The sequence below is a fragment of the Schistocerca gregaria genome, chromosome 1 (assembly GCF_023897955.1).
Source record: "Schistocerca gregaria isolate iqSchGreg1 chromosome 1, iqSchGreg1.2, whole genome shotgun sequence".
NCBI lineage: Eukaryota > Metazoa > Arthropoda > Insecta > Orthoptera > Acrididae > Schistocerca > Schistocerca gregaria.
Window position 1 is genome coordinate 520,827,098 of NC_064920.1, and position 17,925 is coordinate 520,845,022.

Here is a 17,925-nt window from a genome sequence, read left to right on the forward strand (position 1 = left end):
ACTTGTTCAAGAGTGTATGTCCAGGCTGTGGGACAGAGCTCACCTGCAGAAATATTTCCAAGTCCAGTCTCTCCATTACTTGAGCACAACTAGTACATAATTGTAATTACTTACTCAATGTCTTCCAAGTGCCTCATTACTAAGATGATTTTAGCAAACCAGAAATGTCAGTTGTGGATTTCCCCCCCTGGAATATCAGATAGGCATTTTGAATTTTAAGTATAAAATTAATGACACAAACATTTGTTGTAGAACTATGCTTATTCCAATAATTTTTCTAGTGCCACCTAGATCTGGTAATGATTTGTGTGACATATTGAGACCTGTCATGGTTTGATTGCACATAAAACTTAGCGGACTGAGTGAGTTAGTTCTCAAATCAGGGGTTGTTAAAACATATCACTTCCAATACAGAAGTGCCTAGTAAAGCAATGCGACATTAAATCAACCTTCAGGTTGGATTTTATCTTTGCTTCAGTTCAAAATAGTGGTTGTATTAGAGGCTGCTTACACTGACAATTCTTCGTAATGTCGAAATAGCGAAAATAATTTTCAGGGGAAGAGCAGCTGAAAATAATGGCTCTAATTAACCTTACAGGGCTATGTGCCTGGTCTGCAATATAAGATAATGTATTGCTCACAAAATAAATGTAGAATGTGAAAAACTCTTATGTCTACTAAAGGTCAAAACATTTGCCAGCATATATTGCATCTTTAGTGTTCCACATACCATTCAAGTTGTACATACATTTGCCCTTTAATGACATAATGTTTCATGAAAGGTCTCTCTTCCACAGGAATCTTTGCCTATTTGAACTATCTGACACCGAAGACAAGGCGTGAGATTCTGGAGTTGCTGGTGAATGGTCTGAAGAGGCTGGAGTACCGTGGTTATGACTCTGCTGGAGTGGCCTTGGACTCTGCTGATGGCCAGGACATCGCCATCGTCAAGAAGAGTGGCAAGGTGCAGGCTCTCCAGGATGAGATACTCTCTAGTGAGTGAACCCTTTGCAATTGTTACTTATGCTCGATTTCGTCTTAGAGTGTGCCAAAGTACTATAGACAGTGCAGGCTCTACTCACTTGAAACATTGTTACATCCAGCTTTCTGCGCAGCCCCTTCCATCCTCTCACATACGGTTAAAACTGCAAGGTATTTGTTACCATAGTAGCCCTCAAGGAACAATTGGTCCCAGCAAATACAAAATTCTAAAAAAGTGGACCCACAAAGAAAATAATTATATGTATGATTAAGAATTAGATTTTTATTATGTCATTACATATACAAATCATTGTTTTAATCTACAGGAGACTTGTCAGTGCATAATATGTAACTGAGACACATACATAGCGTAAAAAATCTTAGTTTAGAAACTTTAGTAAAGTTTGGTTTTTTAAATAATGATTTAAAAATTTTGTGACTGAATAACAACACTTTTGGACAAGGTTGATAAACATAGTTTCATACAGTGAAGGTTTTTAATTTATATTAAATATTCATAAACATATAGTGATGAATCTGGGAGTAGACTTATCATCCAACAAATTAAAACTTGAAATTTTCTTTTTTCCTAATATCACACATACATTACAATTGTGAAAATGGTTTCTTATAAATAATGCTGGATGTTTAAAGGTAAACACTTTATTAATATCAACTTCACGATCATATCTCATTATTTATCATGTCACTTATGAGCAGCTCACAAAGCAAATTGTAATTAATCTTTTATTTTGCACAGAGGAAAAGACATTGGATTTCGAGGGGACCACTGACTGCCATGTTGGTATTGCACACACCCGCTGGGCAACTCACGGTGTGCCAAGTGAAGTCAATTCTCACCCACAACGCTCTGACCCTAACCATTCTTTTGTTGTGGTTCATAATGGTGAGTAAAATTTTCAATGTAAATGAACATCAGATAGAGATGTTGTAAGATGTGTGTGTGAAGAGAAAACCTTGAGTTAATTCTATTAATGAATCTTTATATAACATTTCTACTCTAATTTTTAATGGTTTTAATTTACATGAATCTCATTTTGTCTCACTTTCTTAAATATAATTATTTTTGTTGATCACCATTCAACTAAAACCAGGCTATTAAAATGTTGTTGGCCTGAATCATACCAGTTATAAAACAAAATTCCAAGTATACCAAAGTGTATCAGATGATCAGCACGATTCAGTTTTGATTTGGATGTAACAAGGCAGACAATGATTTCACTGCAAGCAGATCGTAAAATAAATTCTACATCTTCAAATTAAGCTCATTATTCATACAATAATACTTGCATCAATAGTTGGCATTCCTGTTTTTCCTGTCTTGAAACAGTAAGGAGAAAAATAAATTATGAATACACCAATGAAAGTGGCAATGTTGACATAGACAATGACAAAAACACTGATACATTGACTGGGGATATGAGAAAGTTGAGATGTTTGTGGTAAAATGTTAGGAAAGTACCAACAGGTGACACAATCAGTAATGACATGGTAGGAGTAAATATCAAACCATTCCACACAGGAAATGTTGTGATGTGGGAGAATTTCACTGAGAAAGATCGGAAAAGAGGTGCTGCATGAAATTTCTTCAAACGAATTCCAATTTCAGCATTAACATGATAAGATGTATATTACATATACTATACAGTACTATTATACAGTATTGCGCTATACAGTACACTAATGGCCTTGTAACTAATGAATGAAGGTACATGCTTCAAAGAGTGATATTTCTAATAGAATGTTATCGTCACACATAAGTCCAGTAAACTCTGTTGAAAGCCAATGAAAGTGAAAATTGGTTTTCTTCCAGCCATATCATAACGTAACCAATGCACTCTAGATGACATCTAAAACTTCAGCCGTTTATAATTACAAGCTAATGTAGAATGAAGAAAAGTTTGTCACGTGAATAATGATGAAGGAAGAAAGTCCTTTCAAAAAACTTCAATTTAAGAATGACTTGTTATGCAGCTGTCCTCGTGGGTAAAAATTTTGTAGCAATAGGGAAAATTCTTCAGATGCTTCGTAATGTTTCTTATATGTAATTATCCTGCTGTCATAATTTTGTTTTTTTAGTATTTCTTTTACATATTTTCTAAGTTCAGTTAACTCTGTTTGAGCAGTTTTGTTGCAATTTTGCCAGTTTCTCCTGTGTGAAGTCATTCACTCCCAATTTTCCATTTATGGCAAGTATTCCTTTGGACTGTTTCGTATTCTGTGGATGTTTTATAAAGCAGTAAGTTGCTGGGGTGATTAGAACATCTGGAACAGCTTTTCATTGTACCTTTGTTTGCCCACACCTTGAAGTTCTTTCTTATTTTGCACCCATCCTTGGGCATTTTGAAATTTAATTTATTATTTATTTATTTATTTATCAAGTTCTGTGGAACCATTCAAGCCAAATATACTTGTTCCTGGAATGAATTAGTACACAGTTTATAGAATTAGAAAAACTATAAACAAAGAGTATAATAATTAATTAAACAAGAAGAAAGAGAGCATAGGAATAAATAGCAGATTACAGAGAAAAGTTCTCAAGTACTGCAAGGAAGTCAATATTTTTTACCTCATTTCTGCTAGAACCACACTGAAAATGAATCCTGCTGAACAGTGCTCACTTTTGAAACTTGCTGGCAGATTAAAACTGTGTACCAGACCGAGACTTGAACTCGAGATCTTTACCTTTGATGGACAAGTGCTTGCTCACTAAAGGCAAAGGTCTCGAGTTCAAGTCTCGGTGCGGCACACAGTTTTACTTTGCCAGTAAGTTTCTTACCAGTGCAAAGTCTGCCGCAGAGTGGATATTTCATTCTGGAAGCGCACACTTTTCTTTATAATATTTAACAAGTATTATCCACCCAAGTGTATATCATTTTTCCCATTTAGTGTTCACTGAATAATGGTTTCAGTTTCTTCTGAAAGAGTCACTATCGTTAACAACATAACACTTTCACACATAATGGAACACACTGCTTATCATGTGCGGCAGCACACTGTAAGTATCGCACTAACATTATAACCTTTCCCTTCAAATGTGAGCTGCAAATCACACTAAAATTACACCATTTCTCTTCAAATGTGTGCTGGTAAGCAAATAAATTGGATAAACACACATTTTGTAATGCTCTCTCCACTACTACTAGAAACCTGAGTCGTGTGCTGAAATGGTGTTCAACCATGTTGTGATCAACCCAGAGAAGGGACGCAGATGTCTGTTTTCAACTGGGCATCCTCTGATGTGACTTCATCGCTTCTGGTAGTAAGGGTGCTACATTTTGCATGTTGCATATTCTGCAAGTGTATGTATGAGAGGCTTTGGAGAGGAGCAGTTGCAGCAGTGGGTCCAGGGGCAAGTGGTTGGATGCACTGACTGGAAATTTGTGGGCCCTGGTTTGATTTTTTTTCCATTTTATTTTATTCTTCATACTGTTAAACAGTTAATTATAAAATTTAAATATATTAAAACAGTTCAATTGACATAAAAAACATTAATATAGTTCATTAGGTGCAATTACTACCCTTGTAAGTCAAAAAGCTGTAGGCCACCACATTGTAGCACGTAAAATTTTGCATGAGCCACCACTGAGAGGACATATGTTCAGGGATGGCCGAGTTGGAAAACTGAGACATGTGTAGAATGGTCTACAGAAAGTTCGTGAACTGACACTATAGACAAGTCTAAAATATTTATGTTTAAAATCAGTAATCTTAAATGCAATTACAGATAAAACTATAAATTACTGATGGATGTAAATGTGCTATGTAACTCACATATTGTCAAATTGTGAAAAGAGGAAACATGGGAAAGGTGTCATATATAGTTCATAAATACAATTGTTCTTCATGTAATTATAAAATTATTTAAAATTATTCTTATACTCAAAACAGAACCTTTATACCCTTTCCCTTCATTCTGTCAAGTATTTTGTAAATTTAATGAGTTTAGAACATAAGAAAACATTTGCTTCCTAATTGTGATATGCAAATGATATGTCTAGTTTGGCACTACTTGGTTGATTCATTGCCTGCCAGATGTTTCCTTACACACATTCAGTGTTTCAATTTAACTGAATAATTAGTTTTGGAATAAATACTGCCTAAAAGTTTTGCACCACAGAGTACCTGTGGGGTGAATATAAACTTCTACATAACCTGATACGAAGCTATAAAGCTCACTTTGTGTTAAAGCATAGTAATTGTCTAAAATTGGTAAGAACCTCTGCATAAACATAGTTCCTATTCTAAAGGGCTAGTGAGTCATATTGAAGGAAAAAAATTAAGAGGATGTTTCAGTTGTATACAGTTTCCTGAATAAAACTGCTATTTTTCTTTAATGACCTTATTTTTCTATTTTGTATTATCTTTGCAGGTATCGTGACAAATTATAAGGATGTAAAAATGTTCCTCGAGAAGAAAGGATACCGTTTTGAATCGGAGACTGACACAGAAATAATAGCGAAGCTAGTTCACCATCTGTATGCACAACATCCTAACTATTCTTTCCGTGAACTTGTGGAGCAAGTCATTCAGCAACTGGTTAGAAATCCATTATTTTTTAATATCTTGTTACCAATAGTCCTATTTAACAAGCAAAAAATGGCTATATCTGCTAAATGCCATCAAGCTGTAGGAAAAATTCTTATTTTTCCCTTTTCCATTTAGTGAAAATGAAAATGTGGGTCATTAGAATATTCACGATGTACAAGAGCATGATGAAAACGAACGCCTCTGAATTTTTTTACCTAAAAATTCTTAAAGCTTCCTAAATAAAAAAAAAAAATTGTAGTGAGTTACATGGTGGTGTGTAACATAACTCTGTTGGTGCGTGAGAAACAGCATGTTGTAATAGAGTTTTGAATTAGAAGAGCTTGTGCACATGGAGCACATTCTCCTTCAGCATGATAATGCCAGGTTACACAAAAGTGCTGCAAAAACCTGCTGCCTTGAGTACACTGCCATTGATCAAACTCCATACTGTCCCAATTTGGCCCCATCTGATTTCATCAGTTCCGGAACTTAAAGAACACCTTCCAGGACTTTGCTTTATTGGAGGTGAGTGGTGCAAGCAGGTCTGAGATTACGTCTCCATCAACAAAGTCAAATGTTCTACAGTCACATATCAACAAAATGGTCTCTCATTAGGAGAAATGTGTTCATACTAAGGGTAACTGTGTTAAGAAATAAATATGTAGACATGAAGAATAAAGATGTAGAAAGTTAATACAGTTTTTTCTACTTAAAAAGCTTTTTCACATAAAAAATTTAGAGGCATTTCTTTTCATCTCACCCTTATACAGTGTGTCCAATGAGGGAATGCAATGTCTTTTGTAAGAAATCTTTTAATATTTTCATCATTCACATTTCTCACCTGACAAGACTGAGTCTTAAGGTGAACAATTTGATGTATTTTCTGGACATACTACTTCAAAGAAATTAATTTTTGCAACATTAATGTATACTCACTGTGTTGAAATTCCATGTTTAACATGTTTTAGTCTTTTTTAACACTATACAACAATTCAAAAGAATCTATGAAAGCTTGACAACAGCATTTTCTGGTACATTACTGAGATTTTGCATAGATGTAAATCAGATTTTTCCCCTCAATATATGGTATTCACCAGTTTCCTGTTTTACACAAGATATTCAAACAATTGCAAAACCAACATGGGAGATTTTTAGATTCTGGTCTTCACACTGTATCACAATGGATAGGACAGTTCAGAAATCTATGATGTGTTGCTTATGAGAAATTTACGTTTAGCAGTGTCATTCCAAAGGCTTAACTCTTTCTTATTTGAGTCACTAAAATTTAGGTTCATAATTGTTGTTGTTGTTGTTGTCTTCAGTCCTGAAACTGGTTTGATGCAGCTCTCCATGCTACTCTATCCTGTGCAAGCTTCTTCATCACCCAGAACCTACTGCAGCCTACATCCTTCTGAATCTGCTTAGTGTACTCATCTCTTGGTCTCCCTCTACGATTTTTACCCTCCACGCTGCCCTCCAATGCTAAATTTGTGATCCCTTGATGCCACAAAACATGTCCTACCAACTGATCCCTTCTTCTGGTCAAGTTGTGCCACAAACTTCTCTTCTCCCCAATCCTATTCAATATCCCCTCATTAGTTACGTGATCTATCCACCTTATCTTCAGTATTCTTCTGCAGCACCACGTTTTGAAAGCTTCTATTCTCTTCCTGTCCAAACTAGTTATCGTCCATGTTTCACTTCCATACATGGCTACACTCCAAACTAATACTTTCAGAAACGACTTCCTGATACATAAATCTATATTCGATGTTAACAAATTTCTCTTCTTCAGAAAGGCTTTCCTTGCCATTGCCAGTCTACATTTTATATCCTCTCTACTTCGACCATCATCAGTTATTTTACTTCCTAAATAGCAAAACTCCTTTACTACTTGAAGTGTCTCATTTCCTAATCTAATTCCCTCAGCATCACCCGATTTAATTTGACTACATTCCATTATCCTCGTTTTGCTTTTGTTAATGTTCATCTTATATCCTCCTTTCAAGACACTGTCCATTCCGTTCAACTGCTCTTCCAAGTCCTTTGCTGTCTCTGACAGAATTACAATGTCATCGGCGAACCTCAAAGTTTTTATTTCTTCTCCATGGATTTTAATACCTACTCCAAATTTTTCTTTTGTTTCCTTTACTGCTTGCTCAATATACAGATTGAATAACATCGGGGAGAGGCTACAACACTGTCTCACTCCTTTCCCAACCACTGCTTCCCTTTCATGCCCCTAGACTCTTATGACCGCCATCTGGTTTCTGTACAAATTGTAAATAGCCTTTCGCTCCCTGTATTTTACCCCTGCCACCTTTAGAATTTGAAAAAGAGCATTCCAGTCAACATTGTCAAAAGCTTTCTCTAAGTCTACAAATGCTAGAAATGTAGGTTTGCCTTTTCTTAATCTTTCTTCTAAGATAAGTCGTAAGGTCAGTATTGCCTCATGTGTTCCAACATTTCTACGGAATCCAAACTGATCCTCCCCGAGTTCATAATTAAAACTGATAAACTTTTTCTGTGACGTATATCTGAAACAGTTACAGTTCACAACCCAGGTCTGGGTGTTTTTTTTATGACACAATTATCACTGCTGGTAATGTTTACCCAATTATTACAATATGGTTAGGTGTACATTATAATTTCACCCATGAAAGTTATTTTTAATAATAGTTAGTATAAGGATTTTCAAATATGGCTTCAGGTGGAGTGGCAAAAGACTACATTAACCAACCATTTCATTCTTCTTTTACTTGGAAATAACACTTCTGATTATTTGTTACAGGAAGGTGCATTTGCACTTGCATTTAAGAGCAAATACTTCCCTGGAGAATGTGTTGCTACCAGAAGAGGCAGTCCACTTTTGGTTGGTATAAAAACAAAGACTCGTCTTGCTACAGATCATGTACCAATCTTGTACAGCAAAGGTAAGGAAGAGTGACAGATCTGAGGCAAATAATCATTTCTTTCATGTTAATGATCCTTAGGGCTGACACTAACTAGGCAGACATTTATTTTTCAGTTTCACTACTTCCCCCCCCCCCCCCCCCCCCCCATTATGCTTACAGCACTACTTAAAAGAGTAGGGAGTGGAACAGAATAACGTGCAATGTTTGAAATTACCAGTTACATATCAGTTCAAGAAGAATGTAATAATTCCAATACCAAAGAAAGCAGGTGTTGACAGGTATGAAAATTCTGAACTATCAATTTAATAAGTCATGGCTGCAAAATACTAATAGGAATTCTTCACAAACGAATGGAAAAACTGGTTCAAGCTGACCTACGACTTACCTTAGAAGAAAGGTTAAGGAAAGGCAAAGCTACATTAAACATTTGTAGACTCAGAGGAAGCGTTTGACAATGTTGACTGGAATATTATCTTACAAATTCTAAAGGTGGCAGGGATCAAACACAGTGAGAGAGATATGCTATTTACAATTTGTTCAGATACTAGATGGCAGTTATAAGAGTCCGTGGCCATGAAAGGGAAGCTGTGGTTGGAAAGGGAGTGAGACAGGGCTGTAGGCTATCCCCAATGTTATGCAATCTGTATTAAGCAGTAAAGGAAACAAAATAAAAATTTGGAGGACAAATTAAAATCCATGGAGAAGAATAAAAACTTAGAGGTTTGCCGATGACATTGTAATTCTGTCAGAGACAGCTAAGGACTTGGAAGAGAAATTGAATGGAATGGATAGTGGAAAGAAAGTAACAAAGCTCCGTTAAAATTATGTATATTCTTTAGGAATATTGGCCTCTGTAATACATTTTTTTTTTTATTTTTTACAAACAACACCTCCATACTGTGCGACTCAACATCCAGTATGGTGGTGGCAAGGGGGGGGGGGGCAGCAATAGCCCCCCCCCCCCCCCCTCTCCAGTGAAGTATCATATTACACTGGATAAAATGACTTCAGAAATCGGTGACTATATTACTTCAACAGATTAATCAAGGAAGATATAAGATGAACGTCAAAAGCAAAACATGAATAATGGAATGTAGTTGAATTAAATCAGGTGATGCTGTGGGAATTAGATTAGGAAATGAGACACTTAAAGTAGTAGATGAGTTTTGCTATTTGGGGAGCAAAATAACTGGTGATGGTCAAAGTAGAGAACATATAAAATGTTGACTCGCAATGGCAAGGAAAGTGTTTATGAAGAAGAGGTATTTAAGTTGAGTATTGATTGAAGTGTCAGAAAGTCTTTTCTGAATGTATTCCTATGGAGTGTAGCCATGTATGGAAGTGAAACAAGGATGATAGAGTTTAGACAAGAAGAGAATAGAAGCTTTCGACATGTGGTGCTACAGAAGAATGTTGAAGATTAGATGGATAGAACACATAACTAATGAGGAGGTACTGGATAGAATTGGAGAGAAGAGGAATTTGTGGCACAACTTGTCCAGAAGAAGGGATCAGTTGGTAGGACACGTTCTTGGGCATCAAAGGATCACTAATTTAGTATTGGAGGGAAGTGTGGAAGGTAAAAATTGTAGTGGGAGACCAAGAGATGAATACAGTAAGCAGATCCAGAAGAATGTAGGTTGCAGTAGTTACTTGAAGATGAAGAAGCTAGTATGAGATAGAGTTGCACGGCGTGTGGCATCAAACCAGTCTCTGGACTGAAGAAACAACAACAGCATACCAGTTTATGTTCCCTCATGATGAAACCATTTTGACTGCCAGTGCACTGCAGTGGCAACAAGGTTATTGGTTTCCCTTTCTTTAAGTTGTGAGAGCAATGTTCTCTACAGTGAAATTTTCAAATTTACACTCCCGAGGGGGGAAAAGATGGCCTGCAGCATTTGTCATAATCATATAATGTAGCCCTGTGTGGCAAGAATGTATGAACTGTTATGATGATGTGGTGGTAGCAAAGTTGGTCACCAGATCTGGTGAGCTGCTAAGTTAGAGTTTCCAATTAGTGTGCTCCTTTCAGTTATGCCCAGTACTACTGTAGGTGATGAGCAAGTTGGAGGCTGTACAGAGGAAGCTTAATGTGATTGGAGAAGAGCCAGCCAGCAGGTGGAGAATTAGGGAGGAGTGCTCTCTGAATTGGTAATTTGGGTACCATTGCAGAAAGATATGAGGAAATAAGAGAAGGCACTAATGTCACGAAAAAGAGTGACACTTCATGTACCACACAATAAAAATTTTTCTCTGAGAGTACTCTTGTGTTTGAAATTGGGAACTAAATTATATTTAGTTTTTCCAGAATGATGTGTATCGGTGAACAAGAACCAGACTATAAACCTAAAGGTTTGGAATTTGATATCCAACTGAAACTTGATTTTTTTCTCTTATTTATTACTTTGTTCACCACTGAAAAATGCCTTTGGAATAAAGATAAAATCACCCTTTTATGCCAAAACAAACTGTTGTTTAAAAAAAAGTGAAAACCCCTTTTTGGCCCCATGCAAAAATGATTGTTTATGGGTCACTGCAAGTTTAATGCAATTTACCAGAAACAATATTTTTTTCTTTTTACACAGAAAAATATGTGGTTAATAGTCTTCCAAATCAAAACTAACAATTAAATTAAATGATCATAGGGCATCATTGACCAGGAGACCCCTTATGGGGTTGTTCGGCCATCAGGTGCAAATCTCTTATTGAATGCTGCTTTGTTGACTTGTTACTTTAGATTGAGTCACACTCTTCAAATCTTCCCATACCTTTTTAACAGTATGACCCATTAAGAAAACAAAATCTGCTTATATTCTACTTACTAAACACAAAGTAAGTTTTTTTACACAATGCTCCATTATAAATTTCATTCCCTTGCATTCAAAATATTGCAGTAGTTTTTAAGACAATTTTCTTGTTCTCTGCATTTCTAATCCCTCTGAAGCATGCACAAACGTGATAATTTCTAAAGATATTTGTATCCAATTTTACCGAAAACTTCTGCCAGGAACATAAGGCTGTCAACTTGATCCATCTACCTGAACTTCCTTTCCAACTGTGGGAAGTCAAAGACTCAGACTGGAATGGTGTGAAACTTCTGCCTCTGGTAAATACACTTTGTGATAGCGCTAAGTGGCAGTTAAGCTGGAGATTTTGAAGTGATAGGCTTAATTTTGTCTTTCTTTCGTCTAATTTAATGTGATCCATAATAATATAGACATCTTACTATTACAAAGAAAACTCAAAATTGAAAAGTTTCGTATCTGGTACATCACCCTTATGATGCAAATATCTGGCCACTTCCACCAGCCTAGGTTTCTTTAAGGGATTATGTGCTATGTACAAAATATTGGTTGCAATAACGAGGGTATGTCAATGTCCTGGTAATAGTGTCAGCCATAATTGACAAATATAGTTGTGTCTCAGCATTTTTTATATTGTGTCCTTATATAGTGAGTTGCTATCATTGGGTTCACAAGTTAAAGTAACTGTTCTGAAAGTTTTTTCATATTATGACCAATTTATTACTTCTTTTATTTGGAAAATTAATGTATTTTAGTGTCTTGTGAACTTTTTTCATTCAATTTTATTGCAATCTGAGCAGATGGTTGCCAATGGAAACTGGATCTGAAGCAATGTATTTAAAATAAATAAATAAAAAATTATTAAATGTTAAATCAAAATTAACAAATATAATTTGTGGAACACTAATAGGTACAATATCTAAAGTCAACTTCATGGGAGAAGTATCTCAGCCATTTGAAATAAAAACTGGTGTTAGACAAGGTGATGCTTTATCACCTTTACTGTTTGTGTTCTAGAAAAAAATTGTAAGGAACTGGAATTCGGAGCTAAAAAATCACAAAATTGAACCAATAACTCTGGGAAGGAAAACAAATGGAATCAAGGTAAACTGCTTGGCTTTTTGTGGATGATTTTGCAATACTTTCAGAAAACCTGCAGAAGCAGTTTGTCACATAAACCTCTTGCAAAAAAATAGCAAACAGAACTGGTCTCAAAATGTCAGCTGAAAAAACAAAATTCATGATATATATATATATATATAATGCACCAAAATTCATAGAAACACAAATAGATAAACTAGAGCGAGTAAATAAATTTCAGAATGCTTATATGGATATGAATGCCTAACAATGAACTACAAGATGGACAGACTAGTGGTACTGGAAAGAAGGATTATTAGAAAAATAACGAGTGCAATAAAAACTGCAGATGGTTGGAAAATAAGAAGTAATGAGGAGATCTACAAAAATATAGAGGAAAATATCTGAAGTAATGGCCAAATGAAGATTAACCTTTTTCGGACACTTCTACCGAACGGATGGTAATAGACTAACAAAACAAATACTACTCTATTTCTGGAAGAAGAAATCAACAATAACATGGATTACAGAAGTAAGGAAAGATCTAGAAGGAAACAACATCAAAGAATCAGAAATAGCAGAAAGAAACCTTTTTAAAAATGAAATACAAAATTTGGAAGGCTTTCAAAGCAGAAGAAATAAAATAGCAAACAACAACAAAGGAGGAAGAGGAAATGAAGTTGTTAACGTGATCCTAGTTGGTCAATATGTTTGTAAAAACAATTAGAATGACTGCCAGTGCAATAACATAATAAGAATAAACTTTTTTAATGGCTTAAGCCCACATTAAATGATCTTTGAAAATAAAGAGAATTTAAAATATCTTATGTACAATTGTGTTGCTCAGGTTAGAAGTGTATTTGTTGCTGGAGTCTGCTCTGTGGAAAATGAAAGTCCACGTAGCTTACACGAGATTAAGCAACTCTACAGGACACAATAGGCAGCGCTACAAGAAAACAGTGTAATGCACATCTTGTTAGAACCTTTCAAATGCTATTACTACAAATATTGAACATTTTTTTCGCATTTCTGTGATGCTTCCAAAGTGAATGACCCTTCACTTGTTTTGTCTCCTCCAGAAAGTGGATTTTTGGCGACAAGAAAAAATTCTACTCAATTTGACACTTTTGTGTCAGCACACACAGTTCTGTTTGCTGTTAATTCTCATTAGGAAGATTTTGTAACTCAGATGAACAGGACCCAAAGGCATAGCAGTGAAACTTTATACATTATCCTCTTGTTAGTACATACTTATCAAGCCCGAGTCCTTCTCGAAGAATTGGTAGTTTGTTTACATTCCTTCAGATATTTTCAAGTTTCGTTGTAAACCATCTCTTTCGAAATGTGAAAAAAAATTATCTGTTAAACATTACTCATGTTGTATGCACCTCATATGATTCACAAAACATTCATGGTGCAAATGCTTGGGTAGCTGACAAATTGATGATAATTTTAAGTAATCTGCTTACTGAAAAGACAAGTATTACTTTTAAGCTTTTGATCTTGACAGAATTAATAGATTTAAAATGGTGTTGGTGCTGCAGCTTAAGCGATACAAGAAGACTGAATGTAATAATGTGCTGTAGCATAGCATTTCAGAAAGATGCTCAGTATTTTAAGTGTAAAGAGTAACCATATATGCTGCTTCTGTTATACTCTGGAAGAGCACTAATGGTGGTGGAATGAAAACTGCTGAAAGCATTTTATAATTACTTGCTAGTTTTGAAGAATTTTTTCCATTTGTCTTCTATGTAAAGAAATGTTTTGTCAAAGCAGTAAATTCTGCTATAAAATGTATGTTCTGTTTCTTTGTCAATGATCAGTCAAATTTTGTTTGTCATTCATTTAAAAAGTCTGTTGTTTGTATAAAAACATGAATGTAATCCAGGTCATCACTCCATGGACATGGACATCATTGTTACGTCATTGGTGACAGTGCAGTCAACAGCTGTAAATAAAATACGCATTCATTCGTCATTGTCATATTGCTGCAGTGTTCAAAAACACACAATAAGTGTAAAATTGTGCAATGTGATTTTGTTACACATATTTTATATTTGTGTTATAATTACCTGAGAGCAGATTCATTGCCAACTGCACCACTTTTATTGTAAAGTTACTTCGTTGTGACTGTTGAGAAGGGTGAGGGAATCTCCCCCCACAATCTTGTGCTGAGAAAAAAGAGGAATCCTGAAGTGCTGAATTTTAGAGCTTATTTAATTTATGTACATATTCACCTCATTTATCCTTGAAGTACATACTAGAAGAAACTGTAAATAATTACTCACATGAATGCTGGTAATGGACCCAAGTCTATAACCAAGAAAGCATGTTTAAATTTAAATTGCAGGTGAGTGGAGGTACAGGTAGTAACAAAAATCTAATTCTGCTGTGTAAATAAGCAATGTACTGTGCATTGTTTCTGTGTGCAAATGTACTCAAAGCTGGGTCCTCAGTGAGCTTTATGTAAATATTTGTAAAATTAATGTCATATACACAAAGTGTAAACTGCTTTCACTAACACAACAGTTGCCTCTGCATGAGAACAAATAAATGTAAAAACTTAGGTGCATATGAGAATGAGCTTTAATTTACTATGCGGGCAGAGAATAGCACTGTACCACCAAATCTTCTTTGACACACTATTTTGCTATGCATGCTTATCTATTTGCAAATAGGCAAGAAGGTTGCTTGCTATTGCATGCTGTAGACCATTCTCCTCATCCCATGTCACCTTCATATCCATCACCTTAACTAATGTACTTAATTTTCTTGTTTTAGACAACTTGCCCTTTATCAGTGACCTTGTGTTAATCATTTTTATGTTTGCATGACTGATTGGATCCACTCAGATGATACCCAAGGGGGAACAGGTAGTAATTCACTTCAGCCTATTTCTTATTCTTTTCTTTCTTGCAATTACTATTATCTTCATAGGTTCCACTGAGTAAAAAACAAAACAAAGTGTTGTGTTGGAGCATATTTGTCATTCCTATTATAAGTCAGGTTTTGTTTGATAATTTATCATTTTGTTTGCAAACAGAAGTAGGCAGTACAGTCTGTTATTAAATCTGAATCTTAAGTTGATGTGGTGTACATCTCTTTGGCCTGGACCAGAATACTGCCCCTCTGGTGGCATTTAGTAAAGTCTCAACTGAAGATGTAAGAAAATGCTATTTTATCCATTAAAAAAAAAAAAAAAAATGCAGGATATGATCAGGTACCCATAAAAGCAATTAAATTGTCTATGATAAAATTGCACACCTTCTGTATTTAATTATGAGACAGCTTTCTGATTTACTTAAGTACGCTGAGGTTAAACCGCTACGCAAGAATGGATCAAGTGAGGATATGGAAAATTACCATTCTATCTCTGTCCTCCCAGTGTTTTCCAAAGTATCTGAAAAAATAGCTGCAAGCCAGATAATAACAAATTTTATCACAAAGCATGATCTTATTTTCGAAAATCAATAAGGGTCCCAAAAAGAGAAAAGCATCATGAAATCAATCAATGAATTCATTGAAAATATCAGCTCATCACTGGAAAAAAGTAATAAAGTAGCAGGTATCTTCTGTGGCCTTAGAAATACATTGGATTCAGTGAATCACTCCATGCTGCTTCATAAACTAGAGAGGCAGAGCATCAGACAAAATGCTCTACAGTGGCTTAGCTCTTACCTGATAATCAGGAAGCAAATAGTAATCATAACATCTAATACAATAAATTATGCATCTCGGTGGGATATATTATTTCACGAGGAGTCCCTCAAGGCTCTATCTCAGGGTCAATCTTGTTTCTCTTCTATATCAATGATTTGCCTTTCAATATCAGTGCCCAATCAGATACATTTGCCAATGATACTTAAGTACTTATTCAAAAAGAAAATATGAGAGAAACATTCCGGATGCTGTAATGAACACACTAAACAACCTAGATACATGGTTTCAACAAAACGCTCTTAAACTTAATATTTCAAAGATCTTTCTTACTCAATTTAAAACCAAAGAATCAAAAATCAGTGACATCAGGATCATACATAAAAATCAAATTATGGAAGAAGCCCAGACCATAAAATTCTTGGGACTACGTTTGAACAGAAGTCTAAGCTGGCGAGCATATATAGATTATGAAATTAAACAGCTTGCTTTTGCAATGGACATGCTATCTGGTGTAACAGACATAAACAGCAAGAATGTGGGGTACCACAATTGCTCTGACTCCATAATTAGATATGGATTAATAATTGGAGGGGAACTCAGTCACATATCACAAATTCTGCTACTTCAGAAAAGAATCATTAGAAAAGTGTGTGCTGTCTCCGAAGAACATCCTGTTGCCCACTTTACAAGAACCTAAAAAAATATTGCCTATCCCTGCATTGTACATACATGAGATGATCATCTTTGTACACACTAATCTGAAGTAACAGAAGAAAATGGCTTCAAACATACACACAAACAATATGCAAAGAACACTTCATGCTTCCAACACATCAGCCATGTACGAAGCTCTCACTAAGTTAAGTGATTAATATTGAAATGAGAGCTAATTTAGTTAATATTACATTTTACACTAGTGCATTTACTTCTTATCTAATCTATCTATTGAAGGTTTCGCTTTTCTCAACGTAGTTACATCGAAAAGGAAGTATTTCGTAAAAGCTGGCAGTCACGAGTTTGTTTACATACTTAGGCATAAATTTCGTACGAGCGTAGATAGTGGTTTTTGACTAGACTTAGCACTTCAAAGTTAAATTAATTTGTGTGGTTAATTAAGTTTCTGGAGCAAGTTTATAAGTTTGTTTACATTAGTGTTTAGTTACGTATTAGTACAGGTTACGAAACTATTGTGTTGTTGAAGTTATTTTCTGCTTTTGTGATACGTTTTACTATCAAACCATGTGTGACAAGTGTGGTGGTTGCCATAGAAATTTGAAAGAGGGGGTCTTCTGTATATAGACAGTAGGTTGTGGTTAGAGGAAATGAGGGTAGAAAATGATTCTCTTCCATACCAGTGTAGGTTATGTAGAAAGGACAGAAAAATCTTGGAACAGGAGGCTGAATTAGAAATTGTGAATTTGGAATTATGTAAACTAAGGGAGGAAATAGACTCTGGGCACTGGGAAAAGGTAGCAAGCAAAGGGCGATAAAGGGAAACAATTTATAAAACTTCTGAAATTCAGTTAGCAAATCAGTATGGCTTGCTGTCTGAAGTAGTGGAGGAAGGGCCTCATTCAGATGTAATTGAATGTAGGTTGAAGCAGAATACTAGCTTAAAGAAAAAACACAGGTCAGGATCAAACCAGAATAGGAAAAGGAAAAATTCTGCTTATAGGTAGCAGTCATGGGAGGGGTGTGAGCCAACAGCTTCAGGAGAAATAAGGACAGAGTAAGAGATCACAAGTTTTGTGAAACCAAGTGCTAGCCTTAACCAGGTGACAGAAAACTTAGGTCAGCTATGCAAGGACTTTGCGAAGGAAGATCACGTAATTATAGTTGGGGGTGCAGGAAACAGCCTGGCTACGAATCCAAGATATAGTATTAGGAGTGACCTGGATAAAATAGGGGCAGAAACTGGACACACGAATGTG

The 17,925-nt window shown here is 35.5% G+C and overlaps 1 protein-coding gene across 6 annotated transcripts in view; it reads left to right on the plus strand.

Annotated features, from left to right (window-relative positions):
- Window positions 1-17,925, plus strand: part of LOC126354697 (glutamine--fructose-6-phosphate aminotransferase [isomerizing] 1-like) — a 160,837-nt gene that overhangs the window by 93,463 nt on the left and 49,449 nt on the right. For 4 of the 6 annotated variants that reach the window (XM_050004552.1, XM_050004541.1, XM_050004561.1 and 1 more), the window contains exons 2-5: window positions 798-995; window positions 1,742-1,888; window positions 5,375-5,541; window positions 8,324-8,465. In XM_050004552.1, the coding sequence (XP_049860509.1) occupies window positions 798-995; window positions 1,742-1,888; window positions 5,375-5,541; window positions 8,324-8,465 (654 nt within the window). Of the gene's footprint in view, window positions 1-797; window positions 996-1,741; window positions 1,889-5,374; window positions 5,542-8,323; window positions 8,466-15,186; window positions 15,208-17,925 lie in introns of all 6 variants that reach the window. The other 2 variants (XM_050004514.1, XM_050004522.1) reach the window with 1 other exon arrangement.